At 44.9% G+C, this 23,399-nt stretch overlaps 5 protein-coding genes and 1 non-coding gene across 11 annotated transcripts; 3 read left to right on the top strand and 3 right to left on the bottom strand.

Annotated features, from left to right (window-relative positions):
• Positions 1-662: 662 nt before the first annotated feature.
• Positions 663-4,430, bottom strand: LOC121589444 (general odorant-binding protein 72). Of its 2 annotated transcripts, none has more exons than XM_041908383.1 (4): positions 4,201-4,430; positions 1,181-1,259; positions 873-1,073; positions 663-791 (listed from the first exon to the last, which is right to left on the bottom strand). In XM_041908383.1, the coding sequence occupies exons 1-4, from the start codon at positions 4,276-4,278 to the stop codon at positions 706-708; spliced, it is 444 nt and encodes a 147-aa protein (XP_041764317.1). In that variant the 5' UTR covers positions 4,279-4,430; the 3' UTR covers positions 663-705. The 2 variants fall into 2 exon arrangements, with proteins under 2 accessions (XP_041764317.1, XP_041764318.1); XM_041908384.1 differs by lacking the exon at positions 4,201-4,430 and adding an exon at positions 1,770-2,299.
• Positions 2,423-4,207, top strand: LOC121589443 (ionotropic receptor 21a-like). The gene is made up of 4 exons (XM_041908382.1): positions 2,423-2,532; positions 2,603-2,729; positions 2,819-3,468; positions 3,579-4,207. Exons 1-4 carry the CDS (start codon positions 2,494-2,496, stop codon positions 4,086-4,088), a joined length of 1,326 nt encoding a protein of 441 aa, XP_041764316.1. The 5' UTR covers positions 2,423-2,493; the 3' UTR covers positions 4,089-4,207.
• Positions 4,431-5,341: 911 nt separating the features above from the next.
• On the bottom strand, positions 5,342-8,365 carry LOC121589442 (histone acetyltransferase KAT2A). The gene is made up of 7 exons (XM_041908381.1): positions 8,100-8,365; positions 7,563-8,008; positions 6,682-7,488; positions 6,318-6,598; positions 5,794-6,244; positions 5,636-5,728; positions 5,342-5,528 (listed from the first exon to the last, which is right to left on the bottom strand). Exons 1-7 carry the CDS (start codon positions 8,235-8,237, stop codon positions 5,462-5,464), a joined length of 2,283 nt encoding a protein of 760 aa, XP_041764315.1. The 5' UTR covers positions 8,238-8,365; the 3' UTR covers positions 5,342-5,461.
• A 246-nt stretch (positions 8,366-8,611) lies between these two features.
• Positions 8,612-9,893, top strand: LOC121588165 (lipid droplet-associated hydrolase). The gene is made up of 2 exons (XM_041905815.1): positions 8,612-8,973; positions 9,048-9,893. Exons 1-2 carry the CDS (start codon positions 8,667-8,669, stop codon positions 9,773-9,775), a joined length of 1,035 nt encoding a protein of 344 aa, XP_041761749.1. The 5' UTR covers positions 8,612-8,666; the 3' UTR covers positions 9,776-9,893.
• A 188-nt stretch (positions 9,894-10,081) lies between these two features.
• Positions 10,082-10,153, bottom strand: Trnae-uuc. Its single transcript has one exon. It is a non-coding gene; the product is annotated as a tRNA-Glu (tRNA).
• Positions 10,154-10,514: 361 nt separating this feature from the next.
• Positions 10,515-19,578, top strand: LOC121588282 (glycerol-3-phosphate dehydrogenase, mitochondrial). Of its 5 annotated transcripts, none has more exons than XM_041906023.1 (7): positions 10,515-10,577; positions 15,107-15,238; positions 15,305-15,571; positions 15,643-15,755; positions 15,859-17,419; positions 17,506-17,629; positions 17,855-18,520. In XM_041906023.1, exons 2-7 carry the CDS (start codon positions 15,134-15,136, stop codon positions 17,875-17,877), a joined length of 2,193 nt encoding a protein of 730 aa, XP_041761957.1. In that variant the 5' UTR covers positions 10,515-10,577; positions 15,107-15,133; the 3' UTR covers positions 17,878-18,520. The 5 variants fall into 5 exon arrangements, 4 of the variants coding, with proteins under 4 accessions (XP_041761957.1, XP_041761958.1, XP_041761956.1 ...); XM_041906024.1 differs by having other exon boundaries at positions 10,541-10,577; positions 15,104-15,238; XR_006004166.1 differs by lacking the exons at positions 10,515-10,577; positions 17,855-18,520 and adding exons at positions 12,700-12,914; positions 19,057-19,578 and having other exon boundaries at positions 17,506-17,774.
• The last annotated feature ends 3,821 nt before the right edge of the window (positions 19,579-23,399 follow it).

The following is a 23,399-nucleotide window of genomic DNA, read 5'->3' on the forward strand; positions in this document are numbered from 1 at the left end:
GGATCGAACGAAAGAGTTCAAAATAGAGGGAGCTAAATTACAGCACGCATGAAGTGATGAGTTTAAACGGGCTCGTGCTGATAATAATAAAGTATCAGTGGCGGATTAAGGGTATCGGGGGCCCTAGGCGGAAAGATGAGTTGAGGCCCCCTGCAAATGGACTGTAGTAGGGGGGGGGGGGGGGTGGTAGCTAAACTTGCTTGATGGGAGATTGAACTAAGGATTGAGGTGATAGGAGATTGAGTAAAATTTAAATGGCCCCTTTGTCACAGGTTCTAAAATTTTTGCTGACGGGGGGGGGGGGGGGGGTGAGGGTGCACATGATTCGCCAGCCTCGGGGCCCCAACGGCCATCCTTCCGGGGGCCCTTGTCACTTGTACTCTGTCCATACGGCATACTATAGAATGGCGATCTACGGGGCCCCTAAATCGGCAAGGCCCCGGGCGACCGCCTTGTCCGCCTACCGTTAGATCCGCCACTGTAAAGTGTTGTGGCTCATTTCCAGGAAGCCGCGGCGGCGAACATAGAACAAGCGGCGAAAATTTATCAAAAGAGTCTTGAACAAAGGTTGCTGCTAAATTACAACATAGTTAATTGCAATCTAATGTGATGGATCTTAAGGTTTCCTCAATTACCAACAGCATAAAAAACAACATTATGACTATAATTGTAAAATATACAATATATTTCCCTGTCCATTAACCGCTATGGAAAAACAAATTTTGGATTGTTTTTGTAAAAGCACTGCAACAGTATTGCGGCCGCCTCGCAGTGGTCCTTAACTCCTTGGGCTGCAAATCAACAGAACAGAAAATGGCGAAAGATAAAACTTCATTATCAACGTGACAAACAGTTGATCCACTTCAACATACCGGCCGATTTGCAAGCTTCTAATCCTGCCCGAAACGCCGGCTTCATGTGCTCCGGAAGCATCGTGTCAATTTGTTTGAGCGATTTTTCGTAGTTCACCTTTCCCTTCCGCGCCACCTGCATAATGTCCAGCAGACAACTCACATAGCATTTAAAATCTTTCGTATCAGCAAACACACCACGATTAACTGCATCTGCTACTTCTACAAGAACGTACAGAGTGTGTAAAGAAGAAATGGAAAATGTGGAAATAGAAAAAATATGAGCTTGTGGTTACTGAGTCGTATACCGTCGCGTGATTAATTGGTACCGTCCGATATTTTATGCTTCGGCTGGCAAACCTGTCGGAAGGTCCGGGCTGTTTTCTCCAACTGTTCCTGTGTGATGCTCTACAATGGATTGAAATGTAAACATAGACTAATTATTATACTGTCACTAAATTCCTTCGGACGAACGGGTTTAAATTTTTAATGCATACAAAGCAAACTGCCATGATTGCGGGTCACGCTGTGTGCGGTTTAAAAATCTGCAACAACGGGGTCACTACATGCCGTAATTTGAATAATTGACTACACTAATAACATAGGCTGCCATAATGCTATCGGATCATCTGAAATCATCATGCGCCAGCATTGCACCGATTCTACCTTAAACAAGGCAATGTAATTGACTCTATGTCCTGAACCCCTGAATACCCGCGTAACTGTATCGTGAAAAAAGGCAAAGGACTCCCTGCGCTTTTGTAGTAGGCAATCAACATTGATTATGTTATTATAGGTAGTTGTGACATTTCTTATCCATAGCGCATCGTACGCTAACTACATATTAAAACAAAAACGCTAAATTAACGCAATCGGCTATAACAAGTAGTATCGTAATACGATGAGCGTAAGCGTTACTCGATAAACTCCTCCAGTTTGCTCGACCGACTGGTTCAGTGTAGATTCCCAGCCCAGCATGGAAGCGACAGTGGCTCAGCTAGGGCTAAACGGTGGTGCAATTCCGACGATGAGTGTGTTGATGCGTTTTCTGATCCTTAAGTATTACTCGCAATACTACAGCTTCTGCACGGTTGGAAATGATTTTCTTCAAGATGTACCATTGAGCAGGATTGTGCTGTCGCTATACGATCAATTCAACACCAGTATGCTCCACGCAATCGACAACGGCTGCCAAGCGTTCGTGGTTGACGAACAGGGTGCTGAACGTTTTCTCGATCTTTACATGCCAGTGCACGATTTGGCCCGCCAGCGATCGTTGGACAAAAGCTTGATCCTCCTGATAGCGAAGCGAAACCAAACGCACCTATTCGATCGTATGCGAGTGCACGAAGCATTTCGTGGTAAGGCGTGTTACGTGATGTTGAACCATTCGAACTGTGCGATAACAACTATTGACGTTTTTCTCGCCCATGCAGAATTGGCGAACGTCCTGATCGTAGTGTACGATGAGCAGGAACGGCCTACTGATCTCTACAACACCGTCGTCGATATTTCAGATGTACTTGAGCGAAGGGTCAACGTTACTATAGAGCTAGTCGCGGTAAAATGGACCAGTTGGAAGAATCACACTTTTTTTCCAGACAAAGCCAGAGATCTGAATGGTTACGTGTTGCGAACGTCCATGTGCAACTATTTGCCGTTTACAGGCTATGAGCGATTGGTAGGTAAATGAGCGGTGAGGCTAGTGGAAACATATGATGATTGTCTTATATAACGACCTTTTTCAACAGGACCAAGAAACTGGCAATGCCTTTGATTCCGCGACAGGCAAGCGATCGATATGGTTGGATGGCACAGAACTACAGCTCCTAGTTTCGTACTGTGAGCGTCGTAATTGCAACATTATGGTGTTCCCAGGTACCTACTCAACCTCTCCGTCGACCACGTGTATGGTCCAATGCTCCAGCGCTGATCAATTGTTGCTCTCTTTCGCTCAACCGCCACAGAGGATGAAGACGAGTGGGGCGATGTGTACCCCAACGGTACCGGAATCGGGCTGATGGGCAGTGTGGCCGAACGACGCACAGACATTGCCTTTGGAGCATTCTACCTTTGGTTCAAGCCCTACAACTTCTCCTCCTATACCGCCACCATCAGCCGATCTGGAGTGACCGTGCTCGTGCCGAAACCGAAGCTACTACCGCACTGGCGTACCCCGTTTCTTTCCTTCTCATGGCCACTATGGATTGCCGTGATGGTCACATTTCTTGTCGGCATTATAGCTACTTGGTTGGCGGGTACGGTGCGTCTTCGATTGTTGCTACTGTCCGCTCCAACCGATCAGCCGTGGACTGGTCGATCAGATCTGATTTCTGAGCAGCTTACGCTGAGCGACGCCGTGCTTATGATGGTTGGCTTCTTCGTAGCACAATCATCGCCCATTCGAACTGACCTATGGTCGTGCGTGTGCCTGTTTGCCTCGTTGCTGCTGGCCGGATTTATGGTAAGCAATTTGTACAGTGGCGGACTTGCCAGCGTCATGACGGTTCCGAAGTACGAAAAATCGATCGATACTGTCGTTGAATTTGCGGCGACCGGCATGAAATGGTTTGGTCCCACACCGTACTGTTTAGAGGAGATTTGGAACGCGTCTGAGGTAAGATCAAATGTCGTCCTGAAGTTGTTAGAATAGGTTTCTTGCGATGCAGTTTCTTTTTAATGACAGATCGATCATCCAACCAGCCCCATTTACAGCAAATTCAAAAGACCTACATTTCAGCCGGCCCGGAAGAGATGAATCAATACGCGCACATGGGCGGCAGCGGGTTTATTGTCGAGCAAGCGCAGCACGGTAATTTTGCACCGAGTAACTTTCTTGATAGGCAAGTTTCGACAACCTTGCAGCCGCTCAAGGACTACGTCTACACGCAGAACTGTGCGGCACTGATAACCAACACTAATCCGTTGCGGTCCAATCTGAACGAGTACATCCTGCGGGTTCAGCAGTCGGGTCTGCTATACCATCTCGGTATCCGGACCGCCATTCGATACCTGCCAACGGACGTGATGCGAAATATCGAGCGTTCGCGAATGCATCAGCACGACGACGGTGCGGTTAGGTTGGAATTGGGGCACTTTTTGGGTGCATTTTTCATACTGGGCTATGGGTTGTTGTGCGCTAGTCTCGTGTTTGTGGGAGAACTCTGGGGCACAGTGATGATGCGACGATGGAATGAGACGTTTGTAAGCAAGGCGACCGTCGTTACTGCCTACTGAACCCTCGCAGAGCAACTTTTTGCTTGAGCGTAGCTCTTGGTACATCAGGATTTGTTATATTAGATGGTGAAGTTTCGAAAGAAAGCGTAAAAACACATTTGGGAATACTCACGTGTACTAGCTGCGGTAATAATGAAAGGCAGATAACGCTGCAACACACTACAGATGCCAATTTCGTTATGGAAGACATCTCGGGACGAAAATGAGATTGTTTCGCAAAGCACTATGACATTTTTTATAGAGATCAAACACTGAATATTGCACTGAACTGTCAATGATCGGAGGAAATTGATATCACGCTTGCTGCGATTACTTTTCACTCAATTGTGATTGACACCAAACTGAGAGTATCTTGATGGCAAACAGAACATTTTAAATGTCACGAAACATTTTTTCTGCACCCAGATACTTTAAATAGTTTTGCAACGCTCACGGTTTTACACTTCGTCACTATAAAATGGTACGTTCGGAAGTGGTAATTAAACGATTGTCAGCATGAAGCTTCGTCTTTGATAGCTTAATCATGTTGATGGACGGTGACTAGGCGTTAACGATTTGACGACAGCGCTTTAGAGTGGTGTAATTAATTCATTAGAGTGCGGAAAACATTCGATCTTAAGGCTTAATTAAATAGTGAAGTTATATTGTTAATGTAAAATTATAGACAAATTCTGTGAGTGTATACGACACCGTTTAATTAACTTTTATTTGCAACTGTTTTTTTTACCTAGAAAGTACAATTTACGAGTATTACTTTCATTGTTTGCATCTGGAATCAATAAATACAAGTACCAAACAATGCAAACATTACTTTGAAAATGTTTTTGGGATAGATTTTTGCGATGCTGAATTAGCTGCTCAATCAATCAACTAAATTATTTGCCGTGTCCAGTACTTCCCCGTTCATTTGTTGCACTTTCGCTATCTAAAACAACCGAAGTCATTTTAGTACCGTCTTCTTTACACAGCAAACCCGGCACTGTGCTGGTCCCCGTAACGGTTACGTGCCGTGTGGGACCAGCACCTGGTACACTCTTTCTACCGTAACTACTCTTTCTACCTGGTTTACAGTAAACGCTTCCGTGATACGACGAGAGGGCAAAACAACGACGGTCATCGGAAGTGTAAGATTTCTTTATCGTTATCCGATGTTCATCAACTAGGACGGGTGTGCCTTTGATGCTCTCTTGCTGTTTCATAGTTCCAGGATTTGCAGGATCTTCATTAACGTCAAAATTCGTGTCGTCTTCGTCTTTGTCGTCATCATTTTCGTTGTCTTCGTCGTCCTGATCGTTGTCATCCTGGTCTTCATCGTCGTCGTCATCCTGGCTGGCTGCGTGGAGGTTTGCCCGATCGAGATTGTTTAGTGGACATCATTTATCCCACAGGCCGATTTCCTTCATTTTGGTTTGAAAATACCGTTCGAGAGTGTTGGCGCAGCTATCAGTGACAAATTAAAAAAAGAAGAAGATTGATTTGGATTTTGATATGAAAGGCTCCAGATACGACTGAATTTGAGAGAGGATCATAGTTTTGCAATATCTTACCGATAGTATTCTGTCTCCGGTGAATTGTATAGACGACAGTTGGTAAAAATACGAGCCATATCAGCCATGAACAACCGTCTTGTAACGTAATATCTAAAAAAAAAGTTAAGTCGCATGTCAAATTGAACATTTTGTTTGTTTGTCAGCCATTGACTCACTTATTCTTGAGTCGTTCATTCATCGTTTTGAGATCCATCGGATATTTAATATGATCGTAATAGTCTGGCACCTCCGCCTGATTGACCGGCTTCAGGAACGGCCATGCAGCTGTATGCTGCCGAACAGCAAGCAAAACTCCGCTCAGCGAATTGGCCAACTTATCCGGGTCGGCCGATTCTTCTAGCGGTCGAGCTGTTCGCTGTGCTCGGAATGTCGGTCTCCAACCCACTTCTCGCAAACCCGGTATCGATTCGATAGGTATACTACGAACACCTTCCTTAAAGCAGGTCAACCCAGGGTGAACCTTTTGCACTTCCTGCTGGCGCTGAGTGATCAATTCTTTTACGATCTCCTTTTGCTTTCGTATGACTGAGCTAAATTGCGTGTAGATTAAGCTGGGATGGAGTTCGCAGTGCATGAGCGTTGCACCTTCATATTCTTTTATGTATCCTATAAAAGAAAGAAAATAAAATGTAATCAATAGAGCGCATTCATTTAGCACAAAAAGACATAATGAACATACCAGCGTACACGTGGCGCGCCACCTTAATGTCTTTGGAAAATCCTTGCTTCTTGAAGTAACCGATCGCAAACTCATCAGCGTACGTGAGGAAATGTTTAATGCCACGCTGGGTACTGTAGTCTTTCAAATGATTCATGAGATGCGTACCATATCCTTTCACCTGTTCACTGCTTGTAACTGCACAGAACACAATTTCTGTGAAGCCTTGCGAAACGAATGTTCTGAAACATATTCCACCAATCGGACGACCTTCTTTAATTAAGGCTAGCGTTTTGTGTTTCCTAGAAAGAAATAGGAACCATTAAAGTTTAATGCATCGTCGGATGTATTGAAACAAAAGGCAAAAAGCCGAAACAACACATACGGGTCGAACACTAGCTGGCTGATGTACTCCCTGGGCATTCCTGGCAGCTGATGGGCAAAGACGCTGTGTAGTCCAAGTAACCACAGCATTGATTGTTTCGTTACCGGTTTGGTCAGGGAGTTGCCAACGACATGGAATTCGATTTCTCGCCGATTTTCTTCTGCCTTAGCCGCTTCATCACGAGGTGCGTTCGGCGGAAAAACGACCTCCGCCCGGCTGGAGTAGTTGCTGTCGTTAATGCGCTTTAGTGCACGCGCTACCACATCATCGGACAGATCCTCGCAGTCTGATTCCTTTTTGTAGCGCTTTGCATCTCCCATCTTCTTGCCTGTCCCCGACAATGATGATCCTTCGTGCTGGCGTTTGGTTTTGTGCAGGAGAAGCGACGACGTTGGCTTAAAGTTTGGCGACCAGATTGGCGAATCTTCGTTCACTACCTCCTGCTTAAGTGCTTCAAGGAATTTGGGCAGCTGCGTAAGCATGATACGTTTTTCCGGCGGCATTCGATCGCGCTCAATCTTACAACGCATCAGCAACTGCTGGTATACGTACTGGTAGACGGCCTTTAGCAGTGTGCGGCCGAAAACGACAGACGTTTCAAAGTGCCGCAGTGAACTGCAGAAAGCCGGCACGTGACAGAACACCAGCCACCGCGTGTAGTTAATTTTGTAGTTCGAAACATCCTCTTGGCTAACTAGATCCTGCCGCGCACTCGGTGCTTCAAAATTCCAATGATTTAGACAGTGCAGAAACGTCTTCGCAACATCGGTCATAGAGTCCAGTTCTGCCTGATGGAGATGACCATACCTGCCGAAGGGGACAATGGTACAAATAATGTGAGTGGGTTTTCCTTGTCTATTAGCATCTACTATTTGTCTTACTTGTGCATAACGAAGTTGGTGACTGCTTTGGAAATCGAGGGCTGTTCAAACGGGGGATCTCCTAGCGGTCCTCGTATAACGGCCTGCGTACGTGTTAGAATGCACTGCCGCAACAAACGGAACAGATAAGCATATACCTTCTTCGTATCGGTATCCGTTTCCCGGAGCATGCTCATGTACAAATTTTCCACATCCACAATGGCCCCCAGCAGCTCGTTCATCTGTTCCTCGGTAATATCACCTAGATGCTGAATGTGCGTCTCAAGACTGTGCTTACAGTTCGGATTTCGGCACTCTTCAGCGAAATCGGGACAATAATCGACCTCCACATCTTTGTGGCGATTCTCCTCCGGCGTTTTCCAGCCACTGCAGCGGCATTCGTTTGCTTGACAGGACGAGTACATGGAAAGCTTGGTCAGCTTTTGATTTCTCGGTAACTGATAAACCTGTAAGGGAATGCGAGATGCACAGTATGTTAGCAGGGTTCACAACGGAATAGCTGCAATAGCTTAACAGGAACAAATGAACCTTCCGTACCTTTTGTTTGCGCATCATGATCCGCTCGATGCTATCCTGGCGTGTGGTTTCTTGCGCTCCGCTGCTATTGCCGCCATGATTTGAGTCGGACTTTTCTTGCTTCACTTCGCCGTTCTGATTTTTTGGATTCTCACTCATGCTTCTCCTTTACAGTATGAATTGTTCGGTTAAAAACGTATCTGTAGTTCCAGATATCGGCCGATATGTAAAATTTGTGATTCGTGATTTGTTTTGCTTGGATTTTCTACGCCTGCCTGTCAAGGGAACGTCAAGTTGCACGGAACAAGATACATAGAGCAACGGTAGGCGCATTTAAATATCTGCCTGCTAAAAAAATATACGAAAGTCGGAAAAATGTGAAAAACAATAACCCCGAAAATTCTTTAATTAAATTGATAGGTGATTAACATTAATGTTGATTCATTGTAGCTTAAATAAGAGAAAAATAGTTTCTTTGAGTTAAATTCTGAATTTTTCACGCGAGCTGTCTCTAAACCTCGATATTGTTGTTATTCAGTTGACAGTTTGATTTTCCAAAAGCCTCGTATGTTCCACAGATAATTGCTCATGTATTGTAAACTTTTTTGCGGAGTGGCAAGAAGAGCTCAACTCACTGCTGCATCCGTTCGGTCGACCTATACTCTGTACAGACAAACCGGCAATACTGCAAGCATCATGCAAGAGTCTTATCCAGTCATCGCAAAAGTCCCTACCCATATACTAACGTGGGGTAAGTGGATCGAGGAATCGCTTGGCGATCAGAAGGAAATCGTCCTATGCATTACCGGCAACCCAGGACTGCCTGGATTTTACACGAAGTTTCTCTCCACCGTATATGAGTGCTTGAACAAAGAACTGCCAGTGTGGGTGATTGGTGAGTAAAATGTTAATTTGTATTTGTTTGCTGTTTTAAACATTATCTACTGCTGCTATCCCGCATTCCTACAGGTCAGGCAGGCCACGATGAAGCAGATGAAAGCCCGTACAAGAAACCGGTGCCCGCATTGAAAGGGAACGAAGAAATGTTTAACTTAAAAGGGCAGCTACAGCACAAGATAGAGTTCATACGGAAGTACGTTCCCGAGGATGTAAAAATTCATCTAATCGGTCACTCGATAGGAGCGTACATGGCGCTGGAACTGCTCAAAGTTCCTGACATAAGCGACCGCATTCAACATTGCTACTTTCTCTTTCCTACCCTGGAACGGATGGCCAAATCGAGAAACGGTTTCATAGTGACCAGAATCATTAATCCTATGTGGTTCGTGTGGCAATGGTTTTACCGAATGTTCGACATGCTGCCCTTGTTTATTCGGACTTGGATTATCTATATGTACTACCTGGTGGATGGAATCCCAAAGTACTACCTGGGAACCGGTCTGAAGTATATGAATCCCAGTGTAATTGATAAAATATGGTTCCTGGCAATTGATGAGATGGAAAAGGTAAAGGAACTGGATACGGATACGCTGATCAAGAACAAGCAGCGCATTAAGCTGTATTATGGCAGTAAGGACGGATGGGTGCCGGTAAAGTACTACCATGATCTGAAGCAACGTATCCCAGATATTGATGCTGAACTGTGCACCAGGAACTATGAGCATGCATTTGTATTACGTTCAGCGGCTCAGATGGGCTTCTCTGTCGGTGAGTGGATCTTAAAATGTCGTGCATAATTTTTTTTTTCTTTGTTGAGAAACAATGGCCTGGCCTTGATGCTTTATAATCAAATAATCTAGATAAACAGTAACAGGTTAATGTAAAGTAAATAATAACATTTTGATCTTTACTTGAATTTTCTATCAAACTACTAGAACCTGTGATTGTGGAAAGAAATGTTTTAATCAATATTGAAGTATTTAATTACATTGTTGTTTTGGTACTAGAGAATGTTGAGAAATTAAGTCAATAATTGTAATTGAACTAAAATCCAGCATGAAAGTGCAATCGTAAAAATACATAACAGAAGGAAAAAAAGTTCTTTCCCATACCGGGAATCGAACCCGGGCCTTCTGGGTGAAAGCCAGATATCCTAGCCACTAGACCATATGGGAGATGTGAGAGAGGGGATGCTAAAAAAAAATAATTTGAGATCATTGAACTATCCTGGCGAAAGAATTTGTCAATAATTTTCATAATATTTACATCAAACTCGATTCAGGATTCGATTTTAAAGTGGAAGTCTAAGCCGTATTATATGATGCCGATAGTAACACTTTATGAATATTATGGGCATTTTCTGTAAGGTTATCATGGATTAGTAACAGTTCACTATTGATGTAAATCTTGCCGTTCCATTTGGTGCCCTGAACTAGTCTTTCTTCAGTGTACGGTAATAGATCATGCGCACTTGTGCAGCAACGCTCTCTCTCTCTCCCTCTCTATTTCTTTATCTCTTTAAACGAGTGAATATTCGTCCAAGAGATCGGGTAGAGCCAGTAGTATCGAGGAATCCTTCCATCTATCTAGTCGCATTCGGTAAGGAAAGCCAAAGCCTGAGTAGTCGGGTCAACATTATAAAACGTATCCACATCAGGCTATTTACCTTGCAAAAGTGCAGTGATATGCAGCCACAAGTTCATGTTTTTATTTGCTTTTCGTTTCCGTATCTGCCGCCTTACGTACGGCGCCTAGAACGTCTGATTTTCCTACACCACCTACAGTGCAAGTGTGTGAGTGCGTGCTGTAATCAATTTCCCAACGAGGGGAAATGTTGGTCAAATGTGAAGGTTACTCCAGAAAATGTAATGAAAACAAACAACAAACGCATCGGCATACGGCAAAATGAGGAAGGTGCTTATATCTTCCATCTGGTATCGTTCGCTATTTTTCCATTTGTCTATCGTTTTGGCAATGGTTGACGAGGTTGGAGTTTTGTTTCTACCTTTAATACACACGTTTGTTGCTCTCCGGTGACACAATCCCTGGCAAAAGTAATTCATGGGACAGTGGGACGCTTTTGTAGGTCGGAATTGTTTCTATTTTTGTACAATGCAGAAGCGCGCAACCTTTAATAAATCTTCCCTCTGGCGGTTGTAAGATTTGGTACAGCTTTGGCTACGTTAGTCGGTGATGCGTGGGAAGCACATTTATTATTGATCGCTCACCGGCCAACAATGCGAGTAACAAAACAACTCTATTCGCAGGTCGATTCGAAAAGGGTTTGTTTGGCTATACCTTTTTCTCATGCAGAATGGTGAGTGTTTGACGATAAAGCATAAAGTCCTTTGCAGGAATTATAAGTAAGGGTTTCGAAGTGATTTAATCAATAGAACCACTCGAAGGTCTCCATACTTGAGATTATTTACACGAGGATTACGAAAATTGAGCCATTTTATTAAAACAATAAAACGGTACACACAACAGTATAAGCGCCGTGACATTGAAAGATACGGGAGCATGTACGAGGAGCAGGCACGAGCGAGCGTGCGTCCATATAACGAAGTTAAATAAAACTCTTCAATGTAGAACAATTTCCGGCCGATTGGAAACACTCGCTGCTTATCGATAAAACTGTAGTATCATTGGAAAGCGGTGAAGCGCGAGTTTGTATATCGTCATCGTCATCATTATGGCGATTACACAACCTAGCACCTAGAACTGCATTCGGTACACCAGCGGCGATGGCAGGATGCAGTGTATTTGCGCCGTTCAGTAACGGTATGAGTGCAAATTAAACACGGTGCAGCTCTACTACACGCACGTTCGGCACACTAACACCGTAACTTGCGCGAGATCTTATCAGTTACTGGTATGTACCCCCTGTACAGCTGTTGCATTCTGGATATCCGCACATACCTGCACGCTGCAACTTGCACATGTACAGCGAATGATCAGCGGTGAAACAGTGCACTCTCTCCCACTCTTGGTGCATTTATACACGTTCAGGGTCAATACGCACACATGGTGAGAGATTCATTGGTGTAAACGTGCACGTGACTTCCTGTAACGACAGTTGAAAGTTGCTGTAATAACGTATTTAGTGCTCACAATGATGCTGATAATACACTAAATAATGCCATGCCGAAATAATGCTATGCCTCTAGTAGGTGTGTGATATTCACAAAAAATATTCCCTCTTTTTGAAAGCATAAAAAGATCAATTTCTTTGAAATAGTGTATGAAAAGCGTCCAAACGTGTGGCGTCACTAATACTACTTCAAACCGGCACGAAGCCAAGTGTGCGACACACCAGCGAAAGTGCATCGATCGCGAGAATTGATCACCACTTGCCAAGCCCCCCCCCCACCCCCGTTCCACCCTATGCTGGTTTTTTTTAATTCTTTTCCCCGTCGTCCGTTCGTCTGCTTATTTATAGCATATTCCACCTGCCCCGGCTTGACGAAACCCGGTCACCGACTGCATCCCAGTCTGGTGATATAATAACGTACACACTCCGCCAGCACGCTCATAGGCGGAACACTTTAGAAAATCTTAGCCTCAAAAAGCTTGCTCAAACATCACGAACGGCAAAGGCAATGAAGCGGGGAAAACCGTTTCCGTAGGGCGGATGCTGCAAAAGCACACGAGTTCGAACCGAACGATGACCGACCGATGGCACCGGGCGCGCTAATTCAGCTAGTGGCGGGGCGATCGATGCCAGCGATGATATATCCGTTCACTTGCTCGCCGAACGTCGAGGTCTCGAGTCGTTTTCGATCGTACACCGTGACCGGTTTGCCTACGATCCATATCCATCTTTGCGAAGGGCATCCTTGCCGTTACAGCCTGCATTCGCCACAACCTAGTGGCGTGCTTCGATCGACAGTTGGAGCTAAAAAATCCTTCGCTCCACGGGAATCAACGTTTGTCAAGGTAAAAGGGTGGCAATTACGCATCCAGCTCGTGCCACTGAGCAGTGCAGCCTCCGACATGTGCCACTTAGTTCTGTGTGTAGTGCATCGGTTCAGTAGCAGGCAAACTGCAGAAGCGATTCCCTGTTAATATTATGTAACCGGATCTTGGCATTCAAGAATATACACAGGTGTTTTACGTGGCGTGTCAGTGTTATTGGAACGCGAGTAGAGCGATCATGAAAGAGTCCCAAATTTACCCAACCCCTCCGCTGTTGAGTTGGCGTAATTCGAGTGCTTTGTGTGTAGAACGCGCAACGAGTGCTTTAAATTTGGTACTGTGCAGTGAAGTGGGCGATCCTTTTTGGCGCTGTCGATTTTTTACATAACCGTGCCCATCTCGCTAGATAATGATTACGATCTAAGCTAAACCCTCCCCCCGCATCAGTCTCGTAGCGAGCGAATTGCACGATCTCCCTGTCTTTCGAGTGCATGTATTAATAGAATGGAATGTTACGACGTTTTTGCTACCGTGGGTAGTTTTGATATTCCGTCTTAATTAGCTAACGATCGGTCACAACGGCTGAGCGCGACACGGTACGGTTTAGGTACGACAAAACCAAAACAACGCAACGATAGAAAACCCCACCGGGAGAGGTTCTTTGCACTTTATTTGCTCGGTTTATCGGACATGATTGATGCTTGTTTTGTGCGCCAACGATGGCAACGGATCTGAATTTTGCGTTAGAATGGTACCACTGGTACAGCTCGGTACGTACGATCACACGATCAGCTGTGAACGATACGCTGATTGATGCGTTTTGCGTTTCATTTGCCGCCCTAGTTTGCCGCCGCTTGAGACAGGACACGATCATGCGCCTGATTGTTGTAGTGAGATCACGTGACTGATCGGTGCAAAGGATTGTTGTGTTCCCCCTGAGGGTGATCATGGATTACCACTATCTGTTCGTCTGTTTGTAGTAGCATAGCATATGTTTGTGCGTGTAACAGCAGTACCAGCTACAATTAGACCTTGCGACATGAAATCAGCTGCTAACACTGTGCTATAAATCCATTCGCTTTAAATGTTTCGACGTCGCTGTGAATCATCAGCCTCTGTCAACATGCTGCGCGATGATGTCATTTAAGCGATCCAAACGACGCCACGGCCATAGTTTTGTATGGTTTTTGCACGCTTGGCTACATTCGCGATACATAACGGCTGCTTCCTTTCCGCAGCCAAGCCGCGTGTTTCGTGATGTCTGTCTGCCGTCGTATCGTGTTTTAATGATACTTTTTTCGAGCTATACGATTCTTCAAAAGCGTGATCCACGATCAAGGGCAAAACATTTCGCGAACTGCGAAGGGGTTTATTTTTTTTTCCTTTTCAAACCTTTAGACACACAGGCGAGGAGATCATCAAGGCCAAACATTACAATCTCGGTCTAGACGGTAGAAAACGTCCACATCTTGCACGTTGCACGGAGACACAGCACGAAGTGTATATGTGTAATGTGTGATTTTGTTTCCCACTGGTTGTCTGCCTCTCTGCTCGATATCTCCTTTATATGACCTCTACTCGGTGGGGCAACTTGAGGCAGTGTCTATCATTACACCATCCCATGAGGATACTGACACTTGGCCCGTCACTGGCTTATCACGTGTAGGTTTCAATGAGCAAACAAATGTAAGCGTTTCGTTAAAAAGCACATCACACATTGCGCGTAATTATCTTGTGTTCGGCTGCGTATTGGCATTTATCTCTAAAGAGGACGCCACGCAGCAATAAAACGTAAACTAACAACACCAGTCGTGGCGTGTACGAACGCTGTGTTACTGTCGTGTGCATTAGAGGGACCGGAACGGTAATGATAATTGTTCTATTCCTGAGGACAATGATTAATTTATTGCATCGCACCATCTGAGTATGAAGCGATACGGCATTGCGTAGTGATCTTTCCTTCAGATTAAAGTCAGCGGTATTTACTAACGACGAATGAATATTGCATCTGCCGTGCAATGCGCGAAACCTCGATGGAGTTTATTATCAGTAGCCCTATCGGCAAAGCAGCACGTGTTAGTACCGGCACCGTTGGGATAGAAATCAGATTATAATATTTTTATAATTGCCATGAAATCATCTTCTATTCATTAGCTCACTTTTACCTTCGCAGTTCCTAATTGAAATATTTTGATGCTCCCTGTTTCCAGCAGCCTTTCGCACGAACCCGCTAATCAACAATGGCATCGAGACTTCGAAAGTTCGGCGTGACAGCAGCCGGTATCGCGATCGGTGCCGCCCTGTCCACCTATGCCCTGCAGCACAAAGATACGCCCCAGTATCAGGTAAGCTCGGCAACCGACCCGGTTTATGGCCAACTCAAGCCATCGTGTGTTTCGTTTTGCAACCAGGTTCAAATGGAGGAAATGCAACGTATTCGACGTAAGCGAACGCTGCCTTCACGATCGGAACAGATCAAGGCGCTGCAGAGCGACGAAGAGTACGATGTGCTGATCATCGGTGGGGGAGCCACTGGCGCAGGCTGTGCACTGGATTCGGTCACGCGCGGTCTAAAAACCGCCCTGGTCGAAGCGGACGACTTCGCCAGCGGTACCTCGTCACGATCTACCAAGCTGATCCATGGTGGTGTGCGATATCTGCAGAAAGCCATTCTCGGTGTAAGATGATCATATTGCTTCCACTGCCCATATAATGCTAAACTAATGTTGTTGGTTTGTGCGGCTTACAGTTGGACATTGAACAGTACCGGATGGTCAAAGAAGCTCTGCACGAGCGCGCCTCAATGTTGCGATCGGCGCCACATCTGACCAGACCACTGCCGATCATGCTTCCCGTTTACACGTTAGTTTTTGCCTGGTTTTGCTTCAACCTACCTTCTCATCCTACCTCTTATGTTTACTATATTAATCGACTATATCGTCTCGTTTATCGTCTCGTTTTTCAGCTGGTGGCAAATTCCGTACTTCTGGGTCGGTATTAAGGCGTACGATTTCGTTGCTGGCGATCGTAACGTGAAAAGCTCGTACTATCTGTCACGCGCCGATGCACTGGAACTGTTTCCTATGCTGCGCGGCGATAAACTGTGCGGAGCTATCGTGTACTACGACGGACAGCAGGATGACGCACGCATGAATCTGGCCATCGCACTGACCGCGGCACGCCATGGCGCTGCCATCACGAATCACGTCGAGGTGTTGGAGCTGCTGAAGAAAAAGGGCGACGATGGTAAGGATGTGCTGTGTGGCGCCAAGGTCCGCGATAATATTAGCAAAAAGGAGTGGACGATCAAGGCAAAGTGTATCATCAACGCTACCGGTCCGTTTACGGACTCGATCCGCAAAATGGATAACCCGACGGTAAAGGAAATCTGCTGCCCGAGCTCGGGCGTGCATATTGTGCTGCCGGGATACTACAGCCCACAGCAGATGGGTCTGCTCGATCCGGACACTTCGGACGGTCGCGTTATCTTCTTCCTGCCCTGGCTGAACGGCACGATCGCCGGTACTACGGACTCGCCGTGCGATGTAACGCGCACCCCCACGCCCACCGAGGACGAGATCCAGTTCATTCTGAGCGAAATCAAGAACTATCTCAACAAGGACGTTGACGTTCGTCGTGGTGATGTGCTGTCGGCGTGGAGTGGCATCCGACCGCTGGTGTCCGATCCGAACAAGGAGGACACGCAATCGCTGGCTCGCAACCACATCGTGCACGTGAGCGACTCGAAGCTGATCACGATTGCCGGTGGCAAGTGGACGACGTTCCGAGCGATGGCCGAGCACACGATCGATGCTGCCATCAAGGCGTGCAACCTGAAGCCCGAGCGCGGTTGTGTCACCGATGGGCTGTGGATTGAGGGTGCCCAGGGATGGACACCGACGATGTACATCCGCTTGGTGCAGGATTTGGGTCTGGAGGTAGAGGTAGCCAAACATCTGGCCATATCGTACGGCGATCGTGCGTTTGCCGTGGCCAAGCTGGCTACGCTGACTGGCAAGCGTTGGCCCATCATCGGCAAGAAGCTGCATCCGGAATTCCCGTACATTGATGCGGAGGTACGCTACGGCATTCGCGAGTATGCCTGCACTTGCGTGGACATGATTTCGCGCCGTTTGCGACTGTCGTTCCTGAATGTGCAGGCCGCTATCGAGGCCCTCCCCATGATTGCAGACATCATGGCGGAGGAGCTAAAGTGGTCAAAGGACGAAAAGGAACGTCAGATAAAGCAGTGCGAACACTTCCTGCAGACGCAGATGGGCCACCAAGCTAACCGCACACTGAAGGAGAAGGTACCGATCAATCTCTCCAAGCAGGAGGTCGACATGTACGTGAAGCGCTTCGAAACGATCGACAAGGAAAAGAAGGGCTACGTGTCTATCACCGACATTAAGCGCGCAATGAAGTCGTTCGGCGATGCGGAGGTCAGTGGCGAAGAACTGCACGACATTCTCAAGGAAATCGACACCAACATGAACGGACAGGTCGAGCTGGAGGAGTACCTACAGGTATGGTAGATTGCGTTACACTCTTCGATCACCTTTGGGTAAGAGTAATCGTTTAATTCGTGCTTGTTGATCTTTCGCGTTCGCAGATGATGTCGGCAATCAAGTCCGGATTTGTATCGCACTCGCGGTTTGCTGCGGTGGCGGAACAGGAAGAAATCCGCAAGGAGCAGGAACGTCTCAAGAAGCAGATCACCATCGAGCGATCTGGAGGTGGCTTATAAGCGCCCGGGCAGGGTTATTTGGCCAGGTAGCCCCAATCGATTGGCTTGCGGACGATGTACAATCTTCGCGCCAGTCGATATGCAACTTCGGGCACCTTGGCTTTGACAAACCTGCCGGCGTTCCTCTCATCCAGGTAATTGCGAAAACGCACAGAAACACACTAACGAGGGTCCCCCCTCCTATCCTTCTTTTCTCTCTCCGTTCCGTTTACAGCCACTCAACGAAAGTCAAACTAAAACTCTGCGCGTTTGTGTCTTCAAACTGCCGCCACTAAAGCATGTCCTCTACCTGTTTAATCCACCTACATTTGCACTCAATGCGCATTTGTGTGAACACCGTTGTGCATTTGCGAGGCTAGAAACCAAAGCTCCCAAAGCATATACACTCACCAAGAAACCTCCTATTTGTATCCCGTTGTTGTTAATATGATTGCATTTTTGCGCATCGTATGCAGTTGTGTATCTGTAAAAGCTGTCCAACTGTCGCTGTTCGCTTGCCAAGCGAATGGAACGGCGGGCAGTGTATTGCTAACCAGACCCTGCGTGCTGATAGTAAATCGAGTAACTTATTCTATTTTGTAAGATCATACCAATGTACATATAATTGTTGTAAGTCACAGCGCATTGTAAGTGTAATTACCACTCTCGGATTGTTTACTGTTTGGAGAAGTTTTCTGGAAGTTCAACCAAATGAACGCGAACCTCCGAAAGATAGATAAAATGAAGAAATCGTACAAAAACGAACAAACACACCAAGAGAGCATTATAAAAAATTTAAGCACTGTCTCCATTGCTCTTTGCTCATTGGTGGTGGAGATTTGATGTTTCTTTGATGTTCTGTTAAATCCAACGCGATCGATTTTTAAACGCCAATAGGACAGAGAAGGGATCATCTGTATTCTCGCATATTGATGTGTAGGTAATTCTATTGCAAATATCCAAAAAGTTCATTATTTGCGGGTTTAAATTTTTGAAATATTTAACAACACAAACAAACAAACCTTAAAAAATAATTCTAAAAAACGAACCAAGAATGTTTATTTGTTTGATGTGGGTTATAAGTAGTATTGCACATAATTGATGCAATATTACAATAATTGAGTTCAATTCGAAATCATGCTTTAATGTGTATGTTTGTATGTGATCTTGTTTATGTGTTTATGTGTGTTTAACCATTCATTTTTCATTATTTCTTTGCATTTTAATTATCAATCTTCACATGTAGGTTCATTTGTATTTTGTTACTTTTTATATCCTTCATTGTATTCACCATGTGGTTTATTGACCATTATGTATATTTGATTGTTTTGGCTTTTACATTGCTTTGTTTGTTCTTGCCCGTGTTGTATACAATTAGTAATAACTTTTTCCTTATTTTTTTCTCATCTCTCATCGCTCCTAAATGGTTTGTTTTAGCTAAGTGCTGTACCACGAACACGGCTGTTATTTGTGACAATGGATAACTTATGGTTGCTTGCATAACACCCAGGATGACCTTCGCTCCTTTCCAACGCGATAAAAGACCTTACTCATCGGCAGTTCCCACGGGCTCCCTGTTGGTTGGTGAATTGATGTTAAGATACAGATTATTTCAAATTCGAATTACCTTTGATCTTCACAATTCACAATTTATTTATTCGTACAACAACTTTCATTGTTTCTATTTGATCGATTGGCTTTGCAAGCTTCGTCACTATTCGGATAGCGACACTATCCGATACAAACAATGAGCATAAATTATTAAGTTAGTTTCAAGTTAATCAAACAAACAACAAAAAAAGTGGAATTGCAAAAACCATGAACCTGAAAAATGTGCTTGATTCCACATTTCACGCTTTCTGTTTCGTTACGTTTGAAGAAAGTTTTTAAGATGAATGGCTAAGTATAGCTCGATGCAAAATGTCAAAATATAAAAAATATGCGGAAAACAAAAAAAAGAGAGCTAAATATGCTCATACCACTCGTAATGGTTTGGAAAACGTTGAGAAATTTAAAAGATCTACCTATGTTTACCTTGTTATTTCTTTCGTTTCTTCTCAACGGGACGGTCTCGTGAAACAGTCGTCAACTCGCACCGCGTAACAACATTGTCCATCGCAGGTTCTATCCCCGTATCGATCGTGCCCCACAACAATGACTTTGACCACCATATATCCGACTGCATAGTCTATGCCTCAATAATGCTCGGTCCCTGGCTGCAGCCAGCCCTGGCCCATCCATGTACACACCCGATTTCCGACAGGCCTCGCTTCGCCTGGTCCAGCCATCGCGTTCGCTGTGCTCCCCTGCGCCTTATGCCGAACTGGGGATCGCTGTCGAACACCTTCTTGGTGGGGCATGAGTCCGGCATCCTCATGACATGCCCCGGCCATCGTATCCTGCCAGCTTTCGCCACCGTCAGGATGCTCGGTTCGCCGTACAGCTCAGCAAGCTCGTGGTTCATCCTTCTCCTCCACGCTTCATGTTCGAACACACCGCCAAAGATAATCCGGAGGATGCGTCACTCAAACACGCCCAGAGCGTTTGCATCCTCCGCTCGGATGCGGTATGCACGATTCCCCTGGACAATGCGTCTCCGGCCTATTTTACTCCCATGAGCATAATTTTCTCCCTTCGTGTTTTCCTTCCCATATGCCAGTGATGTCAAACTCGTTTTGGGACGCGGGCCGGAATGCAGTTAAAAATATTCTTTCGGTTCCGCAGTTCAGCAGGAAAGGGGAGGTTTCACTGATTCAAATTCCAGTTTTAAATCTGTATTGAAATCTATTTTGTCTTATAAAAAACCAAAAAAAAAAACAGACAGGAAAGATTAAGTGGTTGTAGAGGTTTCTTATACTTTTTTAAAGATTCTATTTAAGTATTGATTTAATGGGCATATGAATGATTTTTCCACTGTTTTGGAGGAACTTTTAAATAATAATAATTTTTAATGTATGGTCAACTGTTGGTTTTTCCTTAGCCGTGGCTTTCTATCGGCGTAAATCATTAAAGACATATCCTTGGACCTAGAATCATATCTACATACTTTGATAGGCTCCAACGAATCGATTTATAACAAAAAAAATCCCATAAATAGTTGATTATGCAGAAATAAGGAATAGGGAAATAAAACCGTACTAATCGAACCAGTTCATGATATTTACTCTGCGGCTGTGGCTTTAAGCGAGTACAACAAATTGAGCCAATATCTAAAAACACTCATGGAAAACCAAGCGTAGCCATTTTAATAATTTTCGGAACTAGTGCTCTAAACTTAGGCCATTTAATAGACACACGAATTATAAATGCAGCCTTTTGTCAGCGCCAATGACTAATAACGACAACTCATAATTATAACACTACATCGGTAAACATTGGATAGGTATGAGGTCATTATGTTAAGGAAAAGTAACTTTCCATCGTTACGTCGATCTCCTAAAATAACCTATTTTTTAAAGCGTTTTTCAAGATTACTAAAGATATTGACCTGAACTGTCCAAAGATCCTCTAAGTCACATGAGTCTGTCTTTGGGAGCCTAATTATAATAAAAAAATACACGCTACATGCCGTCTTTGCGGCTGATTTGTCAAAAAGCCACTATGAGTAAATTACTCAAACTAATAAGACTCAAACCTTCATCATAAACGAAACAAAATTAGCTCAGCCATGTTTTTCTTTTTGTTTTATGATCTACAATCTATTCCTGCTTCATGCAAATAACTGCCAAATTTATTTACGGGCCGTATGTTTGACATGTCTGCCATATGCAAATTTCAAAACTAAAAAAACTATGATATATTTTAATTTGTACAGTCGTCGATTGATTGTCACACAAACAACCATACAATACAATTGTTTCAGGACAGATGCATATAATCGCATCGATTGCAATACTTTTCTCGCATTTTATGCTCATCCCATCGTACTGCATCGTACAAATGAAGGAGGTCCTCGGTACGCACAACGGGCGTTTATTTTACGCACGCAAGCACGCACACACACACAAACACACTCCCAAGTGTGACTACACAGTCAAACCGCAAGGCCTCCTAGTGTCCGGGGCTAGATTCCAAGCGTGTTGCCTGCCTGCCAGTCAATCTGCCTATGGAAATGTGTTCGAAGCCGGCCCAGAAACAATCAAAGTACACCCCGACCGACCCCGGCAAGCTAATTCGCGTACAAAAATGTATGAAGAAGGGGCAGATGCAACACACCCAAACATTACAACGTTGCCGATGTTCTCATGAATGTGTTGGGCCGCTTCGAGCACATTCCCTTTCCTTGTCACTCGCGCACGATGCACGCAAGGAAGGATGAAAAGCAGCATGTGCTCTGTTTCATGCGTCGTACTAGAGCATCCTTTTCCGTCAGGCTGTTTGCTGTCGATGCTTGCTAGCCAGCAGAAGGCAAGCGTCGAATCAAACTCTCTCTTCCCGCTTTCCTGAAGTAGCTCTGCACTGCTCTACCTATCAGCTCTTTTTCCACCAAACAGCCGAAAGACTCGTTTGATTATCGCATGGATCGCCACCGAAACGCCCGCTCCGGAGCGCTTGGCATTTCGAGGATGGGTAACTTTACGCACGGGGACGTACCAGGACCGCACACGCACACCGTTTCTGAGGGTGTTCCTTGAGCGAGATCTTGCGACCAATGGTAATTGTTTTAAGCGGTTCCTTTTTCATTATTAGCTATGCATTGCTAAACGCAAGAAGGACAAACACTTCTAAAAAGTTGGTCGTGATGCCTCAACAGTCCATCATTCCAATGAAAATTGTAATACATGCCGTAGTGCAGCAATGCACCGGTCACTGACACTTGCCGTGTGGGAAGTGGGATGAAATGTGTTCCAAAGCATAGTTTAAGGGGTCTGTACAGGGGGCGTGGTACCGACATTTGCGCCCTGTTTTATTTCAACCTAAAACAGAATTTGAATTGGCGCTGCAATACGCACGTGTGTTCGCCATCTCTCCGCCTTTCGTTATCAATCGGTTGGAGGAGCGACAGATCGTTCCTCAAGATCAGGTATGTCAAACTGGTGGCCTGCGGGCTACATGAGGTCCCTGATTGTTCTGTGTCCGGCTCGCAACACTACGAAGTTATGATTAATTCAATTTATATTTGAAATGGAATATCTTTAACATTGATAATAGTTAAGTAATACGGCAAAGCCGTCCCTCCTGAATAAAAAAAAAACATCGATAATAGACACAGATATTGCGGTAGCGAAAGGATTTCCGGGTTAACAAGTGGCCCACCGAACAAAAAAGTTTGATTGCATCTGCTTAAGATTATGGGACCAAGATCCAACGTCCGGCATGTTCTATTAATGCTTTGCAAATCAAAACATCTTTGAATTATGGATGTTTTTAAATTATAGCTTGATTTCCAGCATTAGCATTAAGAGTTAGGAATAATAGCAAGAAAACTATAGAGTGATTGATTGCGTGACGATTAGCCGTGACTATACAAAGGGTCGGATTAGATCGAGCGTTCAAGAGTAGCAAATTTTCATGATCTTTGTGAGGCCCTTAGAAAATTCTCATTGTTCTCACCGTGTCTCACATCGAAAATCTCTTTCAATTTTCCTTGATTGCATCCAAAATATCCTGCTGCGAGCACGACTAGAATAAAACTCTCTTTTCTTGGTTTCCTGAAATTCCTGAATTTCCTCTAAGATTATTCGTTCCTCTGAGTATGTGCGTCGAGTCGCTTGGCTAACGTAATCCAAAAGTCCAACAACTAACAAGTGTTTTTTTAAATATATACAGTAGAACATCGA

This window comes from Anopheles merus, chromosome 2R (genome assembly GCF_017562075.2).
Source record: "Anopheles merus strain MAF chromosome 2R, AmerM5.1, whole genome shotgun sequence".
NCBI classification, from domain to species: Eukaryota; Metazoa; Arthropoda; class Insecta; order Diptera; family Culicidae; genus Anopheles; species Anopheles merus.